Source organism: Meleagris gallopavo, chromosome 9, assembly GCF_000146605.3.
Source record: "Meleagris gallopavo isolate NT-WF06-2002-E0010 breed Aviagen turkey brand Nicholas breeding stock chromosome 9, Turkey_5.1, whole genome shotgun sequence".
NCBI lineage: Eukaryota > Metazoa > Chordata > Aves > Galliformes > Phasianidae > Meleagris > Meleagris gallopavo.
Genome location: NC_015019.2, coordinates 10,613,189 through 10,634,826, shown reverse-complemented (window position 1 = coordinate 10,634,826; position 21,638 = coordinate 10,613,189). Strand labels below are relative to the sequence as shown.

General features: G+C 46.8%; 1 protein-coding gene across 2 annotated transcripts in view; it reads left to right on the top strand.

Moving 5' to 3' along the window:
* The window catches only part of LOC100543007 (gamma-aminobutyric acid receptor subunit beta-4), a 66,687-nt gene that overhangs the window by 33,425 nt on the left and 11,624 nt on the right, over positions 1-21,638 (top strand). For both annotated transcript variants that reach the window (XM_010715273.2, XM_010715272.2), the window contains exon 4: positions 10,351-10,571. In XM_010715273.2, the coding sequence (XP_010713575.1) occupies positions 10,351-10,571 (221 nt within the window). The remainder of the gene's footprint in view (positions 1-10,350; positions 10,572-21,638) is intronic.

The window sequence follows — 21,638 nt, the reverse complement described above, 5'->3', positions numbered from 1 at the left end:
TTGCTTGTGGATATCTGCTCAAACCACATTCTACTTTAACAGAAATCCTACTGATTGTACTGAAAGACGCAGAATTAAGTCATAGACCCATTTGAGTTGGAAGGGACCCTCAAAGTTCACCTAGTCCAGCTCCACCTACAGCTCCATCAGGTGCTCAGAGCCCCATCCAGCCTGACACTGAGTGTCTCCAGGGATGGGGCACCACCACCTCACTGGGCAACCTGTGCCAGTAACTCACCACTCTTATCGTAAAAAACTTCTTATGTCCAATTTAAATCTGCCCTCTTTTAATTTGAGACCATTTCCCCTTGTCCTATCACAACATATCCGGCTAAAGAATCTGTCCCCTTCTTTTTTATTGCTCTCCTTTAGCTACTGAAAGTCCACACTTAGGTCTCCCTGGAGCTTTCTCTTCTCCAGGATGCACAGCCCCAGCTCTCTCAGACTGTGTTCCATCCCTTGCATCATTTTTGTGGCCTTCCTCTGGACACACTCCAGCAGCTCCATGTCTCTCCAGTACTGAGGACTCCCCATCTGGGTGCAGCTCTCCAGGTGATGTCTCACAGTGTAAAGTAGAGGGACAGGATCACCTCTCTCAACCTGCTCACCACAGTGCTTCTAATGCAGCCCAGGATACGGTTGGTACAGACATTGCTGGCTCACATCCAGCTTGCTATCCACCAATATCCCCAAGTCCTTTTTGACAGCCCTTAGACTAAAGTACTGCATGGAGACAGGAAAAGCATCAGGTCTGAGGGGACTTCTGTGTGATAAGATGTGAGAGTGGCTGCTGAAATTCAAACAAGCAGTGCTCCCATCCCTGCCCCAAAACATGATCCTTCCACAATAGGGTGGTGATGTTGCACAAAGTAATTAAGAAAAATGCAAACTATTGTGAAGGATCCTGATGTACTTCACATTCTTGGTTATGAAATTAGTTACAAAGAGATTGGCTTGGGTTAAAAACTGGAAAATAGGTCAGTGTGACTCATATGTCAATATGTACTGTATTTATGGCAACTTATAGAAGGGAAAAATCTTATCTATCTTCCATAATATTTTGAAAATCATCCTATTCAGTGACAAAATTCTCCCTACATTTTTGGCCTTGATGTTGGCCACCTGTAGAGACAGCCCAGTGAATTCACTACATCTTAGAGTCAAGTTGCTAACAACCCAAAGATCACCATACCATTTCTTCAAATGCAATGGCCAGAAGAAAGCTAGGACCTGCACGAGGAGCCAGAAACTGCTTCTCAGATGGAGGTCCCATGGATTTGAGGTGTGTGTAGCAGAGGGCAGTCTGGTAAAGCAGCAGTCCTGCTTGGATCTGTCCTCATGTGAGTGGGGGAAAGCTTTATAGCATCCCCTATAATGAAGTCCCCTATGTTTGTGCTGAAAGGCTCTAATGTCTTTGTCATTAATGATGTTCTGGAATGAAATATTTTTGTTGGCTGAATTGCATGATTTTACCATGGACGTAGATCAATTGATAATGAGCTGTAGAAGCTTTGCTGAAATAAGCTCTCAGCTGAAGAAAAACTGGGAGCTGCTGAGCTAGAGTATGACTCTCTCCCCCCAAGGCTTTCTATTCTACCATGCAGATTTCCTCCTAGAAATCCTGTACATTCGCAGGATAAATTAATGGGAGGTTATGCAGGAAACCAGTTATCTGTGCAACTGGAATAGATTGGATACGGACAAGCAGTTGGATGGACTGGCTGATTTCTAGACCAAATCTGGGATTTTGCAGCACTAATAAGATGTGCCGGTGCTGCTTATTGAGTATAAGCATTTACACATTCCCATTAAGCATCTTTCTATTTTGCCATTTTTCCTAAGGAGCAGCTCTGCAAGTCCTGCAGTATCACAAGTCTGAACCTCAGCAGGGCTTAGTCAACCCCACTTCTAGGACTGAGAAGGAGTTCAGATGCCTGGCTCAGTGGGTGATTTCCTCCATGTGAATATTCTGTGCTCTCACTGAAGAGACTTATGTTCACTCTGCGTTTCATAGATGACTCCACCCCACAGCAGGAAAAAAGTCATATTGGAGAGGATGAGAGTCCATGGCTATATGGTTTGCAGCACGCTTTCAGCTGAACAGTGCTATGTATTGCAGTGCTCCATCTGTTCCTGAACAAGCCAAGTTATCTTTAGATCTGAACATGTCAGCGTTGTATGGCAGTGGTATGAACCACTTCAGCTTGCACTGTGGCATTCCTGTAGTAGTTAGAATTGTTACTGCAGAAAACTCTCCTGGATGATTTTTTCTTGCTTCAGTTTTTATATTACAGGCAGAACTCCCACAGCCTTTATATTATTTATATATATATATATATATATAATTAAAAAATCTGTCTGTATTTGAGAACAGTGTTCTAAATGGCCACCTGTTTCAATAGCAATGCTGCAGCATTGGAGAAGATTACTGCAGAAGTATCTTCCCACAAGCGAAGGCTTCATCTGGTTGATTGAAAACCATATTAGATCTTGTGGATCTGACCTGCTGACATCTTGTCATATATATATTTATAGCATGCAGCAATGGAATGTGCGTGCGCAAGAGTGCCAGAACCTGAATATAGAACCCCGCTCTGAATACAAGGGCGTGCGTGTCGTGTTGCTATTTGAATATGTAAATAAATGGGGCTATATATAGCTCTATATGTTATGTACATGTTGAGTGAAGGTGGCAGATACGACAGCTGAATAGCTTTGCTGTTTCTGAATGCTGATATAGGCTCCCTGCGTGCTCCCTACATCTCCCGTGCTCGCTCCTACCACTCTCAGCCTTTCTGCTATCACATTTTTCAGGCCTCTGGAGAAGATTGTGTGTGGGGACAGGAGCTGTTAATATTCTGAGTCTGTGCGGAGTTGCTAGGCTACAGAGAAAAATGAACATTCAAGGAAAAATGATGGTGAAAGGGAAAGGATCTGCTGAGCTGTTTGTAGATCCAGAAAAGCCTTCTAGTTCAGATGAAAGGGATTGTTTTGGGGAAGGAGGTAGTGCATGCATGTGGGATGAAATGCGGGCAGTCTCTGCTGCACTGGCACAAGCAGACTCTCGGGGCATTTCTAGCCAGAAAACTGTCAGGAAAAGAAGTGAAACGTGGGATCCTACAGCCCCTGCTTCCTTCCACACCACTGCCTACAGGGCACATGCAGGTGGCTGCCTTCCATCTGCCAGGGAGCAGTGGACCACTAGACTGGGATGTGCGCTCCTATACATCCCTCACACCCCTCTTTACAGTATGCTGTGAGCTCCCACCTGAGGCTCTAGTGAAAAGGAATGCAAACCCAAGCATGTTTACATCTTGCAAGCTGTAAATATCTCCTTCTTCATCTCCCTCTTCCACTGCTGCAACCTGCAGCCACAGGATCTCCTTTTACGTCATTGTGACTGCAGGAGAAGGCAGCTTGTGCCTTTCATCTCCCTTCCCTTGCACTTTGCATTCCTAAGTCATGGATACACAAAGTACTGACCCTTTTGTTCATCAAGTTTTCAACTGAGGTTCAAGCAGACTTGAAGGTCTATAACACACCAGCTCCAGTATAATCCTGGTTCTCCTAAACCTCCATCCAGGTGTCTTTTGTTCCTCTCTTCTGGAAGGTCAGCTTTGCCCTGTGCTCATGTTCCTGTATGCAAGATTTCTGCTCCCTCACAATATTGCTGGCTGTATCAGAACCCTCAGAAAAATTAAACAGTGCCTTTGGGTATTTTTATTATCTGGATACTTTATTTACCGAGCTCACATGGGCTCCCTGCCAACAACTTTCAGCCAGCTCTGCAAATAGAGCTCCTTGGCTCCAGGACTGTTGGTCCTGGTACTGCAGAGAGCACTCATTCAGCATGGACAAGAACTGCAGTTTGTTCTTTGCCATCCAGTTGGCCGTGAAGTCCAAGTCTGCTTGCTTGTGGACCTCTACAGCCTGCTGAAATCTGTTTTTTGCCTCATGCATCCTGTAATAAACTTGACTCGTTCAGCAGGATCAGGAGTGTTTCATAAGCTGCATTTTGAAGGCTATCGTCAGTTAACTACACTGCACCCATCCATCAAATTTATGCTCCTGCAGCCAGGACTTGGATTGCTAAAGTGGGAGAGTGATAGCGTAGGCCATATCTTGTGTGCTGCTGCTGCTCAGTCTGGCTCCTTTGGCTCTGCCCAGGTACAACCAAGGGCATGACTGGAAGCAGAGGTAGCCTGGAAGTATGACACCCCATCTGGTCAGCAACCTAGATGGTAGATGTTGCCAAGAATGGGTTATCAGTTGGTATCCTTCTACCTTACAGCTGTCCCAGAATGACTGTACAGTTCTCTGCTCACACCACAAGTGACTGCTAGCCTTTTTTTTCTAACACAATCTGCAAGCGTAGAGGTCACAGATACAGCTATGCAGAGTACTCATGTAGAATCTGCCACATCAGATATAGAAATGGGTCTGTGCGTACAAAAGTCCTGGGGTTTTTGAGTGCGATAATTTGCAAAAGTTTTCATAGGCCTGTTGAAAAGCAAGCCTTGTTTTCAGACCACAGGCTGCCATCCTCTCCCTTTAGGATACCCCCCCACTTGGCCTGGCAGTGCCACGTTGCCAGAAAATGTTCTGCATCTTCTGTGCCTGATTCCACATCATCTCTGCCTAGTCCCAGTTATCTTTTCTACGTGATCAAATTCTTCTGCTTTCTAAGGGAAATTAGCTCCACCACGTAGCCTTTTGGTCAAGCCACTTTGCACCAACTGAGTTGCCAACCAAGTGGTGGCAATTATTCCACCCAAGACATGTTAGTTGTCTTACATCATTTAAAGGATTTGTTTGCCTCCAGCTATCTCCAGGGAAATAACATCTTTGCAGCAGTTTTTTGTTTTTTGTTTTTTACCATGGAATAACAACTCTTCTTTCTCTAAGTTAAAACTGTCTTTCAAGCATAGTGTGCCTTGATAATGCAGAAAGAGCCATGGTTTTGGTGCAGAACTGTATGTACAATATTTTGTTCTGCCATGTAAAGTAGTAGTATTGCTTCATTCATGCCATGATTCCCTATCCACGCAGCCCTAAGCTGCACTGATGGTCTTGAATGCCAAAATGAATTACAAACTCTGTTTAAAGTTTTATTTTACCCGGAAAAAAAAGGTAGGTTCTGGGCACTGCACACTTAGCACTTGCCTAGAGGTGTAGGATCCCAAACTGCAACACAGAGGCAAGTTAGCATCACTGTCTCAATTTTACAAGTAGATTAAAGTGCCCAAAGTCTCCTACAGAATAGTATTGACTGAGCTGAAAGAGAGAGACAGCAGTGTTTTCTAGAGTACCTAATCCCAGTAGGCTTCTAAGTCCCTTGAAGGATTTAGAAGTATCCTTTTCTCCTTGCCATCCCTCCCTTCTCTTCCTATAGTGTCTGGCAGTCAGTCTATTTGGAAGACTTCAGAAAATCTCCTGTCCGCAGTATGGTTCGACTAGATTGGTGTCCAATAAACCTCTTGACAAGACGATGAAGAGGACATTTCATTAAAAAATAATAATAATTCTTCAAAAATAATAGCTCAGAGGAATGAACAGTTCTGGGAATGTTTTAGTGAAATTGCATTTTACTGCTACCGTGATGTTCCTGCTAGAAAGCATAATGAGTGTTGACCACTTGAATTGAGCAGCTCTCAGCAAGCAAGAGGTAAGAAAGTCACGGTAAAATGAAAATTTTCTGAGGGCGCATGCAGAGGCTGTGAAGTACCTTTGAAAGAGTTTAGGGAGTGTCACTGGTCTTCCAGCTTCACCTTTCCTTTGGCATAGTCCAGCGTTCTCCCCTCAGCCTTCTGAGGGCTTTAGAAACCAGTATCTTCACTAGTCGCTGTTTAAATGTCTCACTCAAATTCAATTTAGCTTAATAGGCTAGTTGTTGCATGTTTAATTGGATACAAATGACTATTAAATACATATTTTTGAGCTTTAATGGCTGTATATTAGATATGCCCATATGCGGATGCAGCAGGGCACTGGTAATATGCTGCAAGGCAGTAAGGGTAGCTCTTAGGAAGTACAAATAGATGGGCTGGGGGAAGCTGGGAGATGGGTGAAGAAATGGGATGCAGCCACCAGTGCTGCTCTATGGTTTGCTGTGGGTGTGCAAGATGCAAGTATGTAGCATGCTAAGATAACGCAGGACCAGCACCAGTACAGATGCTATAGACATGGAGTGTGGAGGAGAGAAATAGGGCAACAAGATGACACTTCACTTGCACACCCCTAGTTGTTGAGGATTCAGCTGATATGTCCCAGTTTCTGGACATGCATTCAGCAATTAAACACATGCAAATTACTACAAAAGTAGATCAGATTGGTGAGGGGAAACATCTCCATGCAAAGTTCTTCCAAGGTCCTAAGAAAAATGAGTTCAAGATCACAATGACCTGCTGTACAGAGGTGCACAAAGCCTATTCTAGAAGCAAACACATTTGTTCCTTGCATTGTTGACAGAGATAGTGCAGGTACAATGTGGTTCTCCTGTCACCTAAGTCTGGGGATATTTGGTTATTCAAAATTAGGGAAAATGGAAAGAGATTCTGGATTTCTCTCCTAAGTTGAAGAACAGGAAGAAGGACAATATCTAAAATAGTTGTCACTTTATGTATAGCAGTTGTCATGCAGAACTTCAGACTTGTAAATTGGGCACTGGCTTGCACCAGAAGATAAATTAAAAGCAGGATGTTGGCAGAATTCTCTCCCCATGAAAAGCACAGTAAGTACAAGAGCTGCTGCCTCCTGCCCTAGGCAAAGGTGAGAGCCTAAGACAGATTTGGTGCTGTCTTGGAGAAGGAAAGATTGCCATCATGTCTTTACTAATGTCAGATTAACTGGTGCTTTTTAAGATTTTTGTTTTATCTGCATGGAAATGGACAATCCATTGTGAGGGCAAAACAAGCCTGCTAAGAACTGTGGCCATCTTGCCCTGTCCTTCCTATATTTTCTTGTGCATTTTACACTGCTCTGTTTCTTTGCAAAAGATTGTAGGCACATTGTCTCCTTCCCTTAAAAATAATTCTTATTTTCCCTGCCCTCTCCTTAAAATAAAACATACTGGAGGACTACTTTGTCCTTTAATTTCTCTCCCAGGAATGACGGGAACAGGAGCTGGTGTTTAATCATCAAAGAAGCTGAAGCCAACAAACTGTTCATTAGTCTCTGGCAGTGGCAGCTTGGTTTTTACTAAGTCAGATGTTCCATTTTTCTCTCTCTTTCTGAAGCATCTTGGCTTTCCTAATGTTCTTTTATGATCTTGGACAAGGAGAGCATATGTCATTTGCTTACATGGGGTAGGACTTTTATTTGGTCACTTCTCCAAAGGGAGCTGTTTCGTCAAAGTTAGGGGTGGGGGAGAACTGGGGAACAAAATTAAGTGGCACATCTAGAGGTGGAGTAAGTTGTAAAATGGCCTTTATTCCCCTCATTGCTTCCAGCACCTTTCAAGTTCTTGGTGAAATGTAGCCTCCACGAGCTGTCTGAAATTGTTGCCTTCACTTTAAAAGCTCTCTCACTTTAGAAGAAAGGTACCGGAGACACGAGCTAGGCACAGGAGACATCCATGTTGCCAATAATACTGTATTCTAAGCAAAGATTTGACTCTTTTGCATGTAGTATTCCTTCAGTTTCTAATTCTGGCTTTTGAATCTACTGTAGCCTGCAACAAGAATGCACGCTTCTGCCTCTGGTCAGGTTTCATACTGGGGTCTGTATAGGTCACAATACAGAGGAAACCAATCAGATCCAACCTTCCAATCATCCACATTTGCCAGGAGCTGTGCTGATGGTTTATGAGCAGCCTGCCTAGGAGGGATGCTTCTGGTGTCTGTCTGTTGGGAGCTGGAGCTTCTGCCTTGCAGCAGGATGCTCTGCATCCTTGGGCTGTTCTCCTTTCCTGGTATGTTAGTTCCTCCCTTTTCTAACCTGGAGGACTGTTTTCTCCACATCATGCCTGGGCCTTCCAAAACACCGTAAAGCAGCTGACCTCGTGCTTTTGTAACAAGTTCCATCACTTCTGTGGAAAGTTGCTTTCATTACTTTGCCTTCAGCCTGTTCTTGTACAGCGACCCACTGCAGAAAATCAGACGCTGTCATCTTAAGCCTCTGCTTAGTATTTAGTATTTAATCTGCGCAATATTTTTCCTCCCTTGCTGCTTCCTTCTTCTATCAGAGCCTTTCTACTGCTGTTTTGTTGTTTTTTGTTTTTTTTTTTTGGTGCATTTAGTTGTTTGTATACTGCTCAGTAAACATTATGTTTACAAAAGAAGGTGGAACTCTGTAAGCTGAAGTAGCAGTTAACAATTACTTGTTAACTGGGGAAAATGGGAGACCCTCATATGTGTTGCTCTGCATTTGTCCTCTCTGGAGTTCTGCAGGAGATACCTTTCTCCATCCATACCCCTCTTCTGTCCACACTCCAGCCTTTCATTGTTCAAGTCCTCTTATACTGTCTTTGTTTTGAGGTCTCTGCTGCATCAGAAAGGATGAGCTATCAGTCACATTCTGCTGTTTGGAGACGCATACTAACAGCCCTGTCCTCATTAGCTGGTAGGATGCACTGCCATTTTAACATGTGAAGCCTCCAGATAAGCTCCTCTTCATTCTCTGGGGCTTTTGCTGGCCTCAACATGTGCTGCCCTCCCTCCTTGCAGGGAGGCAGCTCTGGAATCTGCCAGCTCCACGTGCTACTCTCACCTCTGCTTTGTGCATGCATCATACGGATAGCAGGAGGAGAAGAGAGCAAAGCCTCTGCAAAGGCTGAGAGAGGGGGCTCACGGCTGACAGCTCACTGAGAGTTGCTGGGCAGAGCAGAGTGGTTCCCTCCAACATAGATCTTGCCTTTCCTCACCCACTGGGAGAGGTGAGCAGGGAGAACATTTTCTTTTAGCAGGGTCCTTAACCAAAATCAGAATGAGGGATGGATTGGGAAGCAAGAGTTAGCAAAAGTTCAGTCCTTTAAAAATCATAGCAAAACAATTTCTTGGCCAGAAAACTGGCACTGATTATTTTATTTTATTTTATTTTATTGTTTGTTTGTTTGTTTCCTTGCTTGTTTGTTTGTTCTTTTCAATATAATGCAAAGGTGACAGAAATAACTTTTGTATCCAGACAACACCACATATTTGTTGCTCCGTGACCTTTCAGATGTGCATGTGGGTCTAGATTTCTGAGTCAAAGTTAGGCACTCAAATCCTGGCATGCGGATACAGTAGGATTATTGGAGCCTGTTTTCAGAGGTGCTAACCAAACCTGGCTTTGAGTAAAGTAAGTGGGAGAAGGTGGGCAAGCAGGATGCCTCTGCACTCAGCCCAGATATTAGTGCAGAAGCAAGGTCCTCACCAGCCCTCCTCTGCACAGCGGAAATGCCCCTCATGCAAACTTGCATGGTTCAGGGGGCTCCTGTTGTGCTGTCAATATCTGCACAGGAAGAAACATATCTCTGACCCCAACAGTTCATTTGCATGCATTTGCAGAATGCTTTTTATTTAGGGACTTGTGAAAAGTTACTGGTTTCTGTAAGATTGTGCATGTGGTTTCCCCTGCCCACTTCCTTATCTGCATCTTGTTGGCTGGTTACCCATAAAAATCTGGCTCCTGGACTATTTAAGAGCTGTTGAGAGAATATTTTATCATTTTGTACAAGACCCCTTCCCATACTACTCATTTATCTGGAAGGAAATAATTACTCTTCCATCACAGTGCCGCAATACTGTGTCTTGGTGAATAAGCTGATTTGGGGCCTCTAGGCCTCTCCAGGATATGCAGTTACTGTAGAGCATCTAAAGTCGTTTCTGCAAGGCTACAGCTATGGGCCACAAAACATCTCTCCCTTCCCTTCAGAAACATCTTGACTTAGCTGCCGTTTTAAGCTTCAGCTTTGTACAGTTGGAGTGGAAAGAAGCAGGAGATATGTACGGCACTGCGGTGGCTGCGGATGGTTATGGCACTGCCCCTTACCCAGTCGATCATGCTCCACTGGTGACAGATTTCCTCCACATATGTCCCTCACCAAGAATCACAATGAGCTCCCAGCTCTGCTCGTATAACAAGGCAGGCGCTAATAGCTTGTCATGGCTGGCCTGGGCTGACTTTGAATCCTTGGCCTGGAGGTAAGATTTTCCACGTGCCCTTGGGAGCCTCCTGAATTTCTGCTCAGACTAGAAGTGGCTTTTAGCAACTGCCTTGTATCCATTTTCCCAGAAGAAAAGACAGCCCTCCCCAGCTGGTGGTGGTTCAGAAAGAAGCATCTGGGTGCCAGCAAAGGTGAAGACCCACCAGACGTCTCCGCAGTGGCAGCAGAGAGGGTCTGAGTTATGTCCCTGCATGTTTCTCTCCTAGGACTACACCATCACCATGTACTTCCAGCAGAGCTGGCGGGACAAACGCCTGGCATATAACGACCTTCCTCTCAACCTGACCCTGGACAACCGGGTGGCTGACCAGCTGTGGCTGCCAGATACCTATTTCCTGAATGACAAGAAGTCCTTTCTGCATGGGGTGACGGTGAAGAATCGCATGATTCGGCTCCATCCTGATGGGACGGTCCTGTACGGCCTGAGGTAGGTGTGAGGGGGATTCTTGTTGGTTGTGTTCGTGAATGACTTCTCATCTAAATTTCCCTCATTTGAATGATATTCTCGTATTTTCTTAAGGCGCAGACAGGGACCCAAGCCATAGTCAGGTGCTGCACAGGTTTAAGCATCTTTCTCCAGGCTGAAAATGGTTGTTACCTTCAGACTGCTATAGGCAGGTGCTGGAGATGGGAAGAGTTGGTTCTGTGCTTTTCAGGTTACTGTCATACAGTGCATTCACTTCCATTTGAAACACTCATTTTCAGTTGCTTATAATTTTCTGTAAGTTTGGCTTAGAGACACAAGAATTAATTACCTAACTTCTGTAGCATTTGAATCCAATCATTTCAGTCATTTTTGACCATGAAATATAAGAAATGTTTTTGGATCATTAAAAAAAAAACAAATGTTGTTTGTCTTTATCAGAGCAATTTTGATGGTTGTGCTTTGAAAGTTGATATTTAGTAGGGGAATGGTGCTCAGTGAGGAGGCTTCTTATGTGTCTGGAACATATTTGTGTTGGCAGTCCACAGAATTTGAAAGTACTCTGAGTGCAGTGAAGGTGGCAGAGGCTGGCTTGCTGTGTTACCTGGATTTCTGGAGATGCCAGGGCAGTAGGGGCTAAAAGAGAAGCCTGCAGCTGTAAGTAGAAGTGCAGTACAGTTTTGGATGCTGTAGATGAGATCTAGGCAATGATTTCCCCAACCCTGTGTTTGTCTGCTTTGAGCTGTTTGCCTAGATTTTTTTTTGTGGGTGGTTTTTTGTGTGTTGTTTTTTTTGCTTTATTTTTTTTCCTTTATTCCCTTTTTGACTACCAAAATTCACAGCTGGCTTTTCGACCTGCCTCCACATTCACAAATGATTGTGATAGCAGCTCTGGGCTTACATCCCAGTGCAGCAGAGGGGGAGGAAAGACCTTTCTCTTTCAAAGAGGGTACACCCACCCTTCCCATTTACAGTATCAGCTCTTCTGCTGCCTTGTGCTTTGTGGCAAAATCTGACTTTTTATGATGATTTCCTCCTTTTTAAGTAGCAGGGCTGCTTCTAGGAGAGAGGGGCTGAGTGTGGGCACAGCAAAATAGGGCATTGTTGTGCTAGGGACAATGGGGTGACTGTACCCAGTGCTTTGCTATGGCAGAGTTATGGGAAGCCAAAAGAGAAGCAGTGGCTGCTGGTGGTAAGGAGCAGGCTGGAGTAGGTAGGTCTTCTGATGTCTGCACTTAATGTCTTTCTGAATAGAGTATGCTTCTTGCTCTTCTGATACAGCAAAAGATGGAATAAGTTCAGCTGTGAGCCTCCACCAATTCCACCTCTCCTTTCCCAGAAGCATCCATCTCTTGACCTTGGGCCAGTGATGTTGCTTGGCTGATACTGCTCTGAACTTTACTCACCAAAAAGATTGTAACCTTCACCCAGCTGGCTACCCCAGATTTCTGCATTGCATTAAACAAAGTATGAAGGCTGGGCTGGGCAAGAAGATGCTTTGATTCAGGGTACGTAGGAGCAGAAATCCTGTCCTGTTGTGAAGGAGGGAGCACAAAGTGCTGTGAAGCTGGAGCTGCTGAGCCAGCCCACCTGAGTGCAGAGCTGCCTCCACCAGGCTGGTAGGAGACCTTAGCATGCACCTGCACAGCAAAAGAAGCAGAGATGCTGGTATCTAGTATATTTTTATCAGCTGCCATTTAATCAGCTCCAAGAGTGAACAGTGTGAACCCTGCTGCACAGGTGAAGAGCAGTGGAAGCCCATGGAGGATTTGCAGGGCAAGGATGCTGCATGAGCACCTCTGGCACTGTTCTGCCTCTATCCTCCTGCAGGGCTCTGCAGCATGGGCAGGGGAGCTCAGCTCCCTCCCAGCGCCTGCGTAAATGGGTGAGCTGAGGAAAACTGCATCCAGGCCAAAAGAAAGAAAATGACAGCTGTTTGCCCCTGTTATTTCCAGGGCCATAGTAGGAGCTGCCTGTGTTGTTTTAACTTTTGGCTGGTTTTCCTGGAAGCTGCTCTCTTGCCCCTGGAGAAAACTGCAACTGCAAAAATGAAGCAGCAAGCAATTGCAACTGCTGTTCCTGGGCTGTGCCTCTGGCCAGAGTGGCTGGCTTTTAATGCCTTGAAGGCAAGGGGGTACAGGGGGACAAGCCAGGTGCCCTGAATGCCTGAAGTCTCAAAATTTATTCATAGTGTACAGACAGTGTTTCCTTTAGGGCTTACAGTCTGGACTGACTCCTGCACCTGTGGTTTTGCTGACCACAGAAGCATTAAGTGCAGTTTTGCAGGTGCAAAGAATTGTGAACATATTCAAAAATACACAACCATGTGCACAGCAGGTGTAAGCAGGTAAGAAAACAAGCTAAACATTCACCTGTGTTCCCTTTATCTTTGTACAGGTGCACCTACACTTGCTCTGCAAACAGAAAGGGAAGTGCAGGTCCTTCCTGTAGGGTGAAGCCCATCTTGTCTTGTCTTGCATTTTTGAAAGGATTTTAAAATGGAGTTGCCCTGATAGAAGAAAGCTGAAGAAGGCAATTTTTGTTGGTTCTTCTTTTTTAACCTTTGTTGGCCCATTTGTTTGTTTCTGCCCAGGCAAGATACCACAGCTCTGCTCCTTCTCCTTCCACCTTCTCACCAGCCACTTCCCCCTCCTTTGAGCTGATCCTGTAGCAAAGTGACTCAATCGTGCTATTTGTGGCACAACAGTCATTTTTCTTTCCAGCAGTCTCTGATGTCAGAGAGCGGGGAGGATGACACCCTGGCAGCCCCGGCTCCAGCGAGCATTCAGGCAGGATCAGGCTCAAACCCAGAGCAGACCACAAGGTCCAAGTTAGCTCACGTGGAAGCCAATGGGTATTTTGTTTCTGACTCCGGTGAGGACAAGATCAAGCCTCAGATAACTCGTTTCCATGAGTAAATGAAGCCCTTTATTCCACTGCTCTGTTTCATTGTGGAAGCTGTGTGTCAGAAAAGCATATGCTTGTTTTTGATAGAATTAGCGAATTAGTGGATGAAGAGAGAGCAGCAGATGTAATACAGCTACATCTTAGGAAAGCACTCGATACAAAAGCTTACTCCAAAATTAATTCACGCTGGGCTAGGATTAAAAGCTGGTTGCCAGGTCTCTGACAAAAGGAATGCATAAACAGCCACGGGCTGTGCTGGGAGGCAATGCGGGGCTGCCACGGGTATTTCCCAGCTCCATTCCCCCAAGCTATCAGATGGCCCAGATCCTGGGGTCTGGAACCCAGATCCAACCCAAGGAATGCTCCTAGAGACTGAGGCCTGCTGTGGGAGGGTGCAAAGCCAGCAGGGTTTTAGGAAGCATGAAGCAGTAGGATTGTGCCTGGGCTCCTCTGGCCCCTCCGTATCTTGCAGGGTTACAAATGTCCATGAAGCACAGGCGGTCACCTGGGGCACGCAGCAGGAAAGTGCTAAAACAACATGTTAGGTCGCAGTATGAAGCAAGGCTTAAGGGAACTGCCCGCCAAGACAAAGCAGTTTGTTGGGGTCACGGAAAGAGGTGAGTAAAATAGTGAGGAGGAGCAGGATAGAACTGGCTGGATTTAATGCATTTTTCCTCCTAATGGCTTTTTGTTAGAAATTGCACTGGCTTCATCCAATTTTAAACAAACAAACAAAAAAATTAGGGAGAAATTTTTCCTTTAAGAAGTGTTTCGGGGCGTGTTGATATTTCACTCCTGATGTTACACAGAGAATTTTTCACTCGTGTCAATACTCCCCTCCCTATTTCAAGGTGCTGGTGCTGCCACTGCTGGCGTGTGAAGGGAGGACCAACAAACCATTTCTCTGGACCTCTGGAGATGGTCTGTTCAGCCTCTGCTGTAGTATTCAATAAGCTTTACCTCATCACACATAGAAGCTACATGTAATGGTGTGAGATTTCCATCTCCAGCCTGTGCAGCTTCCATTTGGTAGCAAATTGGTAGTTGACACTCACCAAATGCTGATGTTATCAGTATTTTCCTATCTGTTTTCAGAGGCCTAAAAATAGAAACAAATGTAACGACGCTGAAATTCTCGCACGGCAATGCGAAATCGTATTTGAAACCAGCTTAAAAACGTCTTTGGGGGAAATCTTGAAGCTCTTTGATTGCATTCCAATTAAGGGAAAAACAGAATTCCAGCAAAATGGGTGCTTTGGAGGGCTGGGGCTGCAGGTCTGTTCTTGCTGGGACAGTGGGCAGCAGTGCAGAGCCGAGCGGACAGCGTGCAGGACACAGCACCGCGCTGGCGAGTAACCTGGGAGATGAGAACTGAGCAACTGAGAGCTGCAGAGGAATTTGATGACACAGACTAAATGCAGGGAGAATGAGGGATCTCCTCTTGCGAAGGTGGTAGTGGTGGGGTGTGCATGTGTTTTGCTTTGCTTTGTCTTTTTTTTTTTATATAGCTGCCCATGAGAGTCACTGCAGTGAGCAATGCTGGAGATGAGGCAGTTTGAATACAAGGGGGGCAGACCTCCACTGTCCCCATTGGTGTAAATGCCTATTTAGGGCTTGAAGCTAAGGGAAGAGAATAATTATACTTCAAACAGCTCCACATTCGCAGTTTACACCTGAGTGAATCCAGGTGTACTTATTTTTGCAGCGCTTGCTTTATGCTTTCACAGGACTGCATTCCCACCACTCCCAGGGAAGGGCAGCCCCTGTGCTATGGCGAGCTGACCCACTCCTGGCACTGTGCTTGCTGCTGGGCCAGGCTGCGCTTACACACCTCTTCCAGCTCATCTTGTGCAGGGGAGCAGCACAGGTTGGCCCAGCATCCCCATCTCCTGCACAGCCACCAGCAGGCATGCTGCTGCACGGTGCCGCGGCGGCTGCTCTCTCTGCTGCCCATGGTTTGGGTTCCACTGCAGCTCACCCTGGGGTCTTCTCCAGAGCTCCCATCACCAGCCCAGCTCTTGACCAGGGCCCAGCCCCATCTGTGTTGCATTCTCTATAGGTCGAGGGAGGTGATCCTCCCCCTCTACTCTGCCCTGGTAAGGCCTCATCTGGAGTACTATGTCCAGTTCTGGGCTCCCCAGTACAAAAAAGACAGGGATCTCTTGGAAAGAGTCCAGCGGAGGGCCACAAAGATGGTGAAGGGCCTGGAGCATCTCCCCTATGAAGAAAGGCTAAGTAAACTGGGTCTGTTTAGCCTTGAGAAAAGAAGACTGAGAGGGGACCTGATCCAGGTTTATAAATATCTGAGGTGTGGCAGCCATAGTGGTGAGGCCAGTCTCTTTTCAGTGGTACGTGGAGACAGGACGAGGGGAAACGGACATAAGCTGCAGCATAGGAAGTTTCGCACGAATGTGCGTAAGAACTTCTTCACGGTGAGGTGACGGAGCACTGGAACAGGCTGCCCAGGGAGGTTGTGGAGTCTCCTTCTCTGGAGATATTCAAGTCTCGCCTGGACGCCTACCTGTGCGACCTGGTGTAGGGAACCTGCTTTGGCAGGGGGGTTGGTCTCGATGATCTCTAGAGGTCCCTTCCAACCCCTACAATTCTGTGATTCTGTGATTCTGTGATTCTATATTCCAGCCTGGGCTTTTTGGTTCTTCGGTTGGCAGAAAGGGTCCTTCTGCTCACACTGCACTTAAAAATTGCTGTTTGCAGCCGTGTCCTTGCTCTCTCCATAGGTGTTATCTGGTTCCCTATGAAGCAGAAGCCTGGCAGGTTATAACTGAGGAGCTCTTCTGCTGCGCTGAGACTACTGAGCAATTTTCTCCCAGATCATGTCCTGGTTTCTGCTGGGACAGAGTTGATTTTGGAGCCAGGAGTTGGACTTGATGATCCCTGTGGGTCCCTTGCAACTCAGGATATTCTGTGATTCTGTGATTCTATAGTGTCTGGTATGGTGCTGTGTTTCGGAGTGGGAGAAGGGCTCATTCCGTGGGTGAAGTATTAGTTTAGAAGAGCTTTTTTTTTCTCCATCTAATCAGAACACAGTGCATGGTGTTATTTATCAAAGGAAGCCTATGCAAGCACAGATGCTTTTGGAAACAGAGTGACCTTAGCAGGATTGTGCCAAGGCTTATGGAGTTGGTTTTAGGCACAGAGACACAAGAGGAAAATATTCCATATCCTTGCCTCGCTCTTGGTTCTAACATGACCTCCGGGAGTCTGCAAAGATCAGACCGTGTTAAAAGAATGGCAAAATTCACCACGGGTTTATAAATCCCTCCAGGCCCTTCGAAGTTTGTGCTTACTGCCAGGCAGAAGGTGACATTTGCCAGCATGATTTTATGACTGACTTTGAGAATGTGCAGAGTGAAAATTTGATTTCAATTTTTCTCTCTCAGCAAAACAGCAATTTTGCCTTTCTCTCCTCTTAGTCACTGAAATTCCCGTACAAGTTTAACTTGCCCCATGGGGGCTCTGCACATGTCCTGCAAAACTTGAGTGGCTTCCACACCTTCTCATTGCCACTAATTCAGCTTTTGGGGTCTGTATTGCTGGGAGACAGAAACATCTTCAAATTCTCCAGAAATCCAGAAATCAGCAACTTAAAAACTGGACAGGGGCACCAGACAGGGGAAGTCCACTTTGTCAGATTGTTTCCTGGGTTTGGTCTCTGTCCACAAGAGGTCTCTTGGACTTCTCCCAGTCAGAGCCCAGTAGAGGCTGGTACCTGTTCTCTTCTTCTGCATGCACCCAGACCCTTTCTCTGGAGGGCAAGAAGTGAAGTGTAGGCACAGGCTGTTCTATACTGCTTGACACTAGCCCTAGAAATCAGTCCCAGACAAGTTTAGTTTCATGATGTACACATAGACATGATGCATAGAGTTTATTTTGTAAGGATGAGCTTGGGGGCACAGGATCCTACTTGCTTCAGGAACACCTCAAAGGTGAAAGTCTTCCTCTTTCTCCCTCCCAGTCCTCCTTCCAAAGCCTGGTCCTGCTCATTTTGAAACCAGGTGGTATTTTGGGGAAGTCATTTTTTGCCCTTTACACTTGTAGCTGATGAATTTGGTCTTCTCACACCCTGGAGGTGACGTGGAGGATGGGCTGGTGGCCTTCAGAGTTTAGTACGGGGAAATGAGGCTTGGGCAGGAGCTGGAGGGGCAGATAATCTGGGGGCAAGCAGTGGGATAAGAAGGAGATGGAGGAGAGACTGTCAACCTTGGTAGGTTTTAGTAGCAGGTCAGAGCTCTATGCCGTCTGTGAACTTATATAATCATTCTAAATAAGACAGAAGAAGCCATTAATAAGTAAACAGCGATGAGGAGGATCAGAGAGGGAATGAAATGTCTGATGGTGTTCAAGTTGGAGAACTTGTGGAGGACGGATGATAAGCAGAAGACTAAGTGCTCCCTTTGAGCTGCAGCAGTGGTGGGACATCCCTGTGCTCATGTCACAGGGCAGGCAGTGGTGGAGGGTCAGCACAGTGAGGCTGCACTGCCCTTTCTGTGCCAGAATCTGCTTTGTCAGTACAAACTCCAGGTGGGCATCGCTTCCTCATCATAACAAATGGAGACCTAGCACTTGCCTGGTGTGACTTTGAGCTTTTGTCTACTCTTCTTGAAATGATCCATTCCTCCCCTGGGGCAGACGAATGCTCTCCAGAGTGAGGTATCTGTGCTACCTCAGCTTCTGCTTGGATCTGCTGGTGCTAGCAGAGAAGGGGGATGTCCGTCAGCCCACAGCCTGCCAGGGCTGCTCGACATCTCATGAATGCGTGTCCCTTTTTTCTTTTTCCTTTTCCTTTTCTGTGGTGTACAGTAGTTTCTCTGTCACAGCTCTGTCTCCCCCCAGATGAACTATGTCTGCCTGCCAGCTGTGCAGCGCAGTAGCAGGGCAGCAAGGACTTAGCTGCTAGATAGCACAGATGCCCACAGACCTGAGGAGCAGTGACTAGAGCAAGGGCACGGACATGTCTTCTTTGTGGGGAGGGAGGTGAGAAGGCGGTGGAGTGAGGGAGCTGACTTGGAGGCAGACAGAGGGGGCAGAGATGGGAGGAGGAGGTGGATGGTGCTGGCCAGGCTCGGCCGCTTTGTTGCGCGCATCATATGAAGAGCAGGCGAGCTGCTCCCCTCCGATGGGCAGTGTCGCTGTGAATCGCCATCAAGCAGATGAGATTTCACACCACACAAATTTTTGAATTTAAAAGGGGAGGGAGAGTAGAGAAGCAAGAGAGGAGGAGCGGGAGAGAGGGAGGGAGAAGACGCAGCCTGGCTGGGTGCCAGTGCCTTGTGCCAGTGCCATGGGGAAGGTGGCATCATTCCCCAGCGTCCCCTGCAGCACCACGCTCAATGCTCCCTTCCTCTTTTGGTGTCTCTGTAGGGAATGCACTCTATCTAAAGCTGTGTGCAGAGCAATGGCTTGGTCTCTGTCTCCTCATCTCCATTCTTCTGCTTTTTCTTTTAACCTCTCATTCTTCTCCAGCTCCCCATCCCCAGGCTCCTTTGCCCCTTGCTTCCTCTGAGCCCTCTCTGCTGCTCCCTTACCCTAGCAGTCTTCTGTCCTGCATTGTTTGCTCTCCCATCTCTCATCTCCACTCGTGTCTCCCTGATCACCACTCCTGCCATCATCACTCTTTTGTCCTTTCCTCAGTTTCCCACCTTTTAATCTCCCCTCTCCTTTATTGCCCATTGACTCTGTGGAGACACCCAGAACAGGGAACACCCCCTAGCTGCCCTTGGCCAGTTCTCTCCATGCTATCTCCTGTGGCACATCTCTTTTCACAGCAGCCCAGAGTGTATCAAAGTAGTTTGTTTAAAATCATGAAAGCATGAGGCAGAGACTGATACTGTGGCCTTCAAGAACAGACAGGAGATGCACAGTGACCCCACAAGATCACTGGGATGCCTGAGTTTTACTCCTGTCCCTTTTGGCTACGAGGGGTGGAAAGCTTCTCATCCCTTTGCCAGGTCCAACCCTCCTTTGTTACACACCCACCTAAGGAGGTGCAAAAACCCCTTGGTGGCTCCCTCCAGAAGTGAGTGAGTGATGGGGTCAGGGAGAAAGGCCACAGATGGGCGTTCTGCCAATGGTGGTGAGTGCTGAGTACAGCAATGGCAAGTAGGTGTGCTACAGTAGTGCACTTTGGAACAGAGTCACGATGCTGTGGGTCATCCGTTGTCTCCAATTAGGATGTGGCAAAGTGCTATTGGTGTCCAGGATATTTTTTGATGTCTAAAGACAAAATAATGAAACATAGCATCACAGAATCATGAAGGTTGGAAAACACCACAAAGATAATCTAGTCCAACCATCGACCTATCACCACTGTATCCACTAACCGTGTCCCTCAGTGCCACATTGACCCTATTCTTGAGCACCTACCTCCAGGGATGGTGATTCTACCACTTCCCTTGGCAGCTTGTTCCAATGCCTTACCAACACCTTGATGCTGTCACTTTCTATATCCTGAAAAATTTTATCAAGTTATAGGAAGCCCCAGGCTAGGACCTGATGCCCAACACCAGCTGCCCCCCAAATCTAATCATGCTGCAGGAGCCATATCCAGGAGTCCCTGTGACATTGGTGCTTGCTGGGAGCACCTCACCATGGGTGCAATACTGCCGTGCAAATGCTCCAGACAAGCAGGTGGTTACAGCCCAGTGTCACTGCTACACCTGCTCTGAAAAAAAAAAAATCATAAGATCTGCATGCTGCCTAGTCCCTGTTCTCACGTGCCCCAGTGATGTCACTGGGCAGGTCACTGGGAGTTTGGGACCTCGAGCCCACTGGTTTATCTCTGGAAGATGCTGAGCTGCAGAGGTTGCCCAGCCTTTAATTTGAATAAAAGAAAAATTGTTATCTCATTTTTGAGGACTACTGTCCTCTTTTTCTCATTTTTCTCCTTTTTGTCCTGTCTGTCCTGAAGTTCTCTTCTTTTGAATCTACAGGGCTAAATTCTGCCCTGATGTAAATCTCTGCTGATGTAAATTGGTGTGATCTTGCAAAAATCATTGGAGTGGCTCTGGATTTATGCTGGCTGTTAGTGCTAGCAGGGTTTGGCGCATGGCGTGCAGTGGCCATAGCTCACTGTGTCGTGCTCTGCATTTCCAACCAGCACTGCAGGTGACAAGCAAATCCTGCTGAGAGGCGAGCGGGTTCCTCTCGAAGCAGAAGAGGCTTCCCTTGGATGTCCTTTGTGTGGCCAAGTGAGCCAGCTGGGCCACAATTTGGGGATGGACACTGTGGAAAGGTTTTAGCCTGCGGGGTCGCACAAATGGGGTGGAAAATTTTCATTTAATACGAGTGGTTTTTTTTTGTTGTTTTGTTTTTTTTGTTTTTTTGCATCTCACACATTAGGGAAAATTGGAAAGCGCATTTGTAGCTGCTATTTCCCACGGGTGCAGTATAATATATACAGTATATGCCGTGTGCAGCATAGGAGGATGAGTCATAGCCGTTCGTGACTCTTTGGTCTCAGTGCCCGGCCAGGATGGACTCTCCAGGGAGCTCTCCTGACAAGGTGCACTCCCCAGGTATGCTCTTGGTCTACTCCCACACCACAGCCCCCTATGCCCCCCACCCTGCTCTGGGGTCGGGGTGGGACAGGCACTGTGTTTCCATTCATCTGCCCACAGGGGCCGAACGCAGTGGCTGCAAAAGCCATACGCGCGGACCCAAAGCCGCAGTGATCATCTGTGAGTGACTCCTGTCCTGTCATCCTTCCTCCCCTCTGTGCTTTCTCCTCCACCTCAACTGCAGTACGGATAAAAGGGTTAAGAGCTCACTTGGGCCCCCTGCTCTGAGAGAGGGCAGTTGCAGTGTTGTATCTAGACCCAGCGAGGATATATATAAATTCCCTTCGTCTCTTCGGATCTATTTATAGCACGGCAGGCAGTGGCAAAGGCTCTCCTCAAGGCTTCATCTCCTACAAACAGTCTTCACAGACAGCAGAGAGATAAATTTAGCACACGAGATTTCTTAAAGAGCCAGCAGCTCTGCGGGGCCACGCGCCCGCCTTGCTCAGCCCCCACCCTTGTGCCCCAGGACTGTGCTGTCCCAGGGGTGCCTGCACCCTCCTTCCCCCCTCTGCCCCCTCTGATTTTCTGTCCAGCTTCACCCACACCCCCCTCTTCTGCTCTCTTTTTTCTTTCATTGATGCAT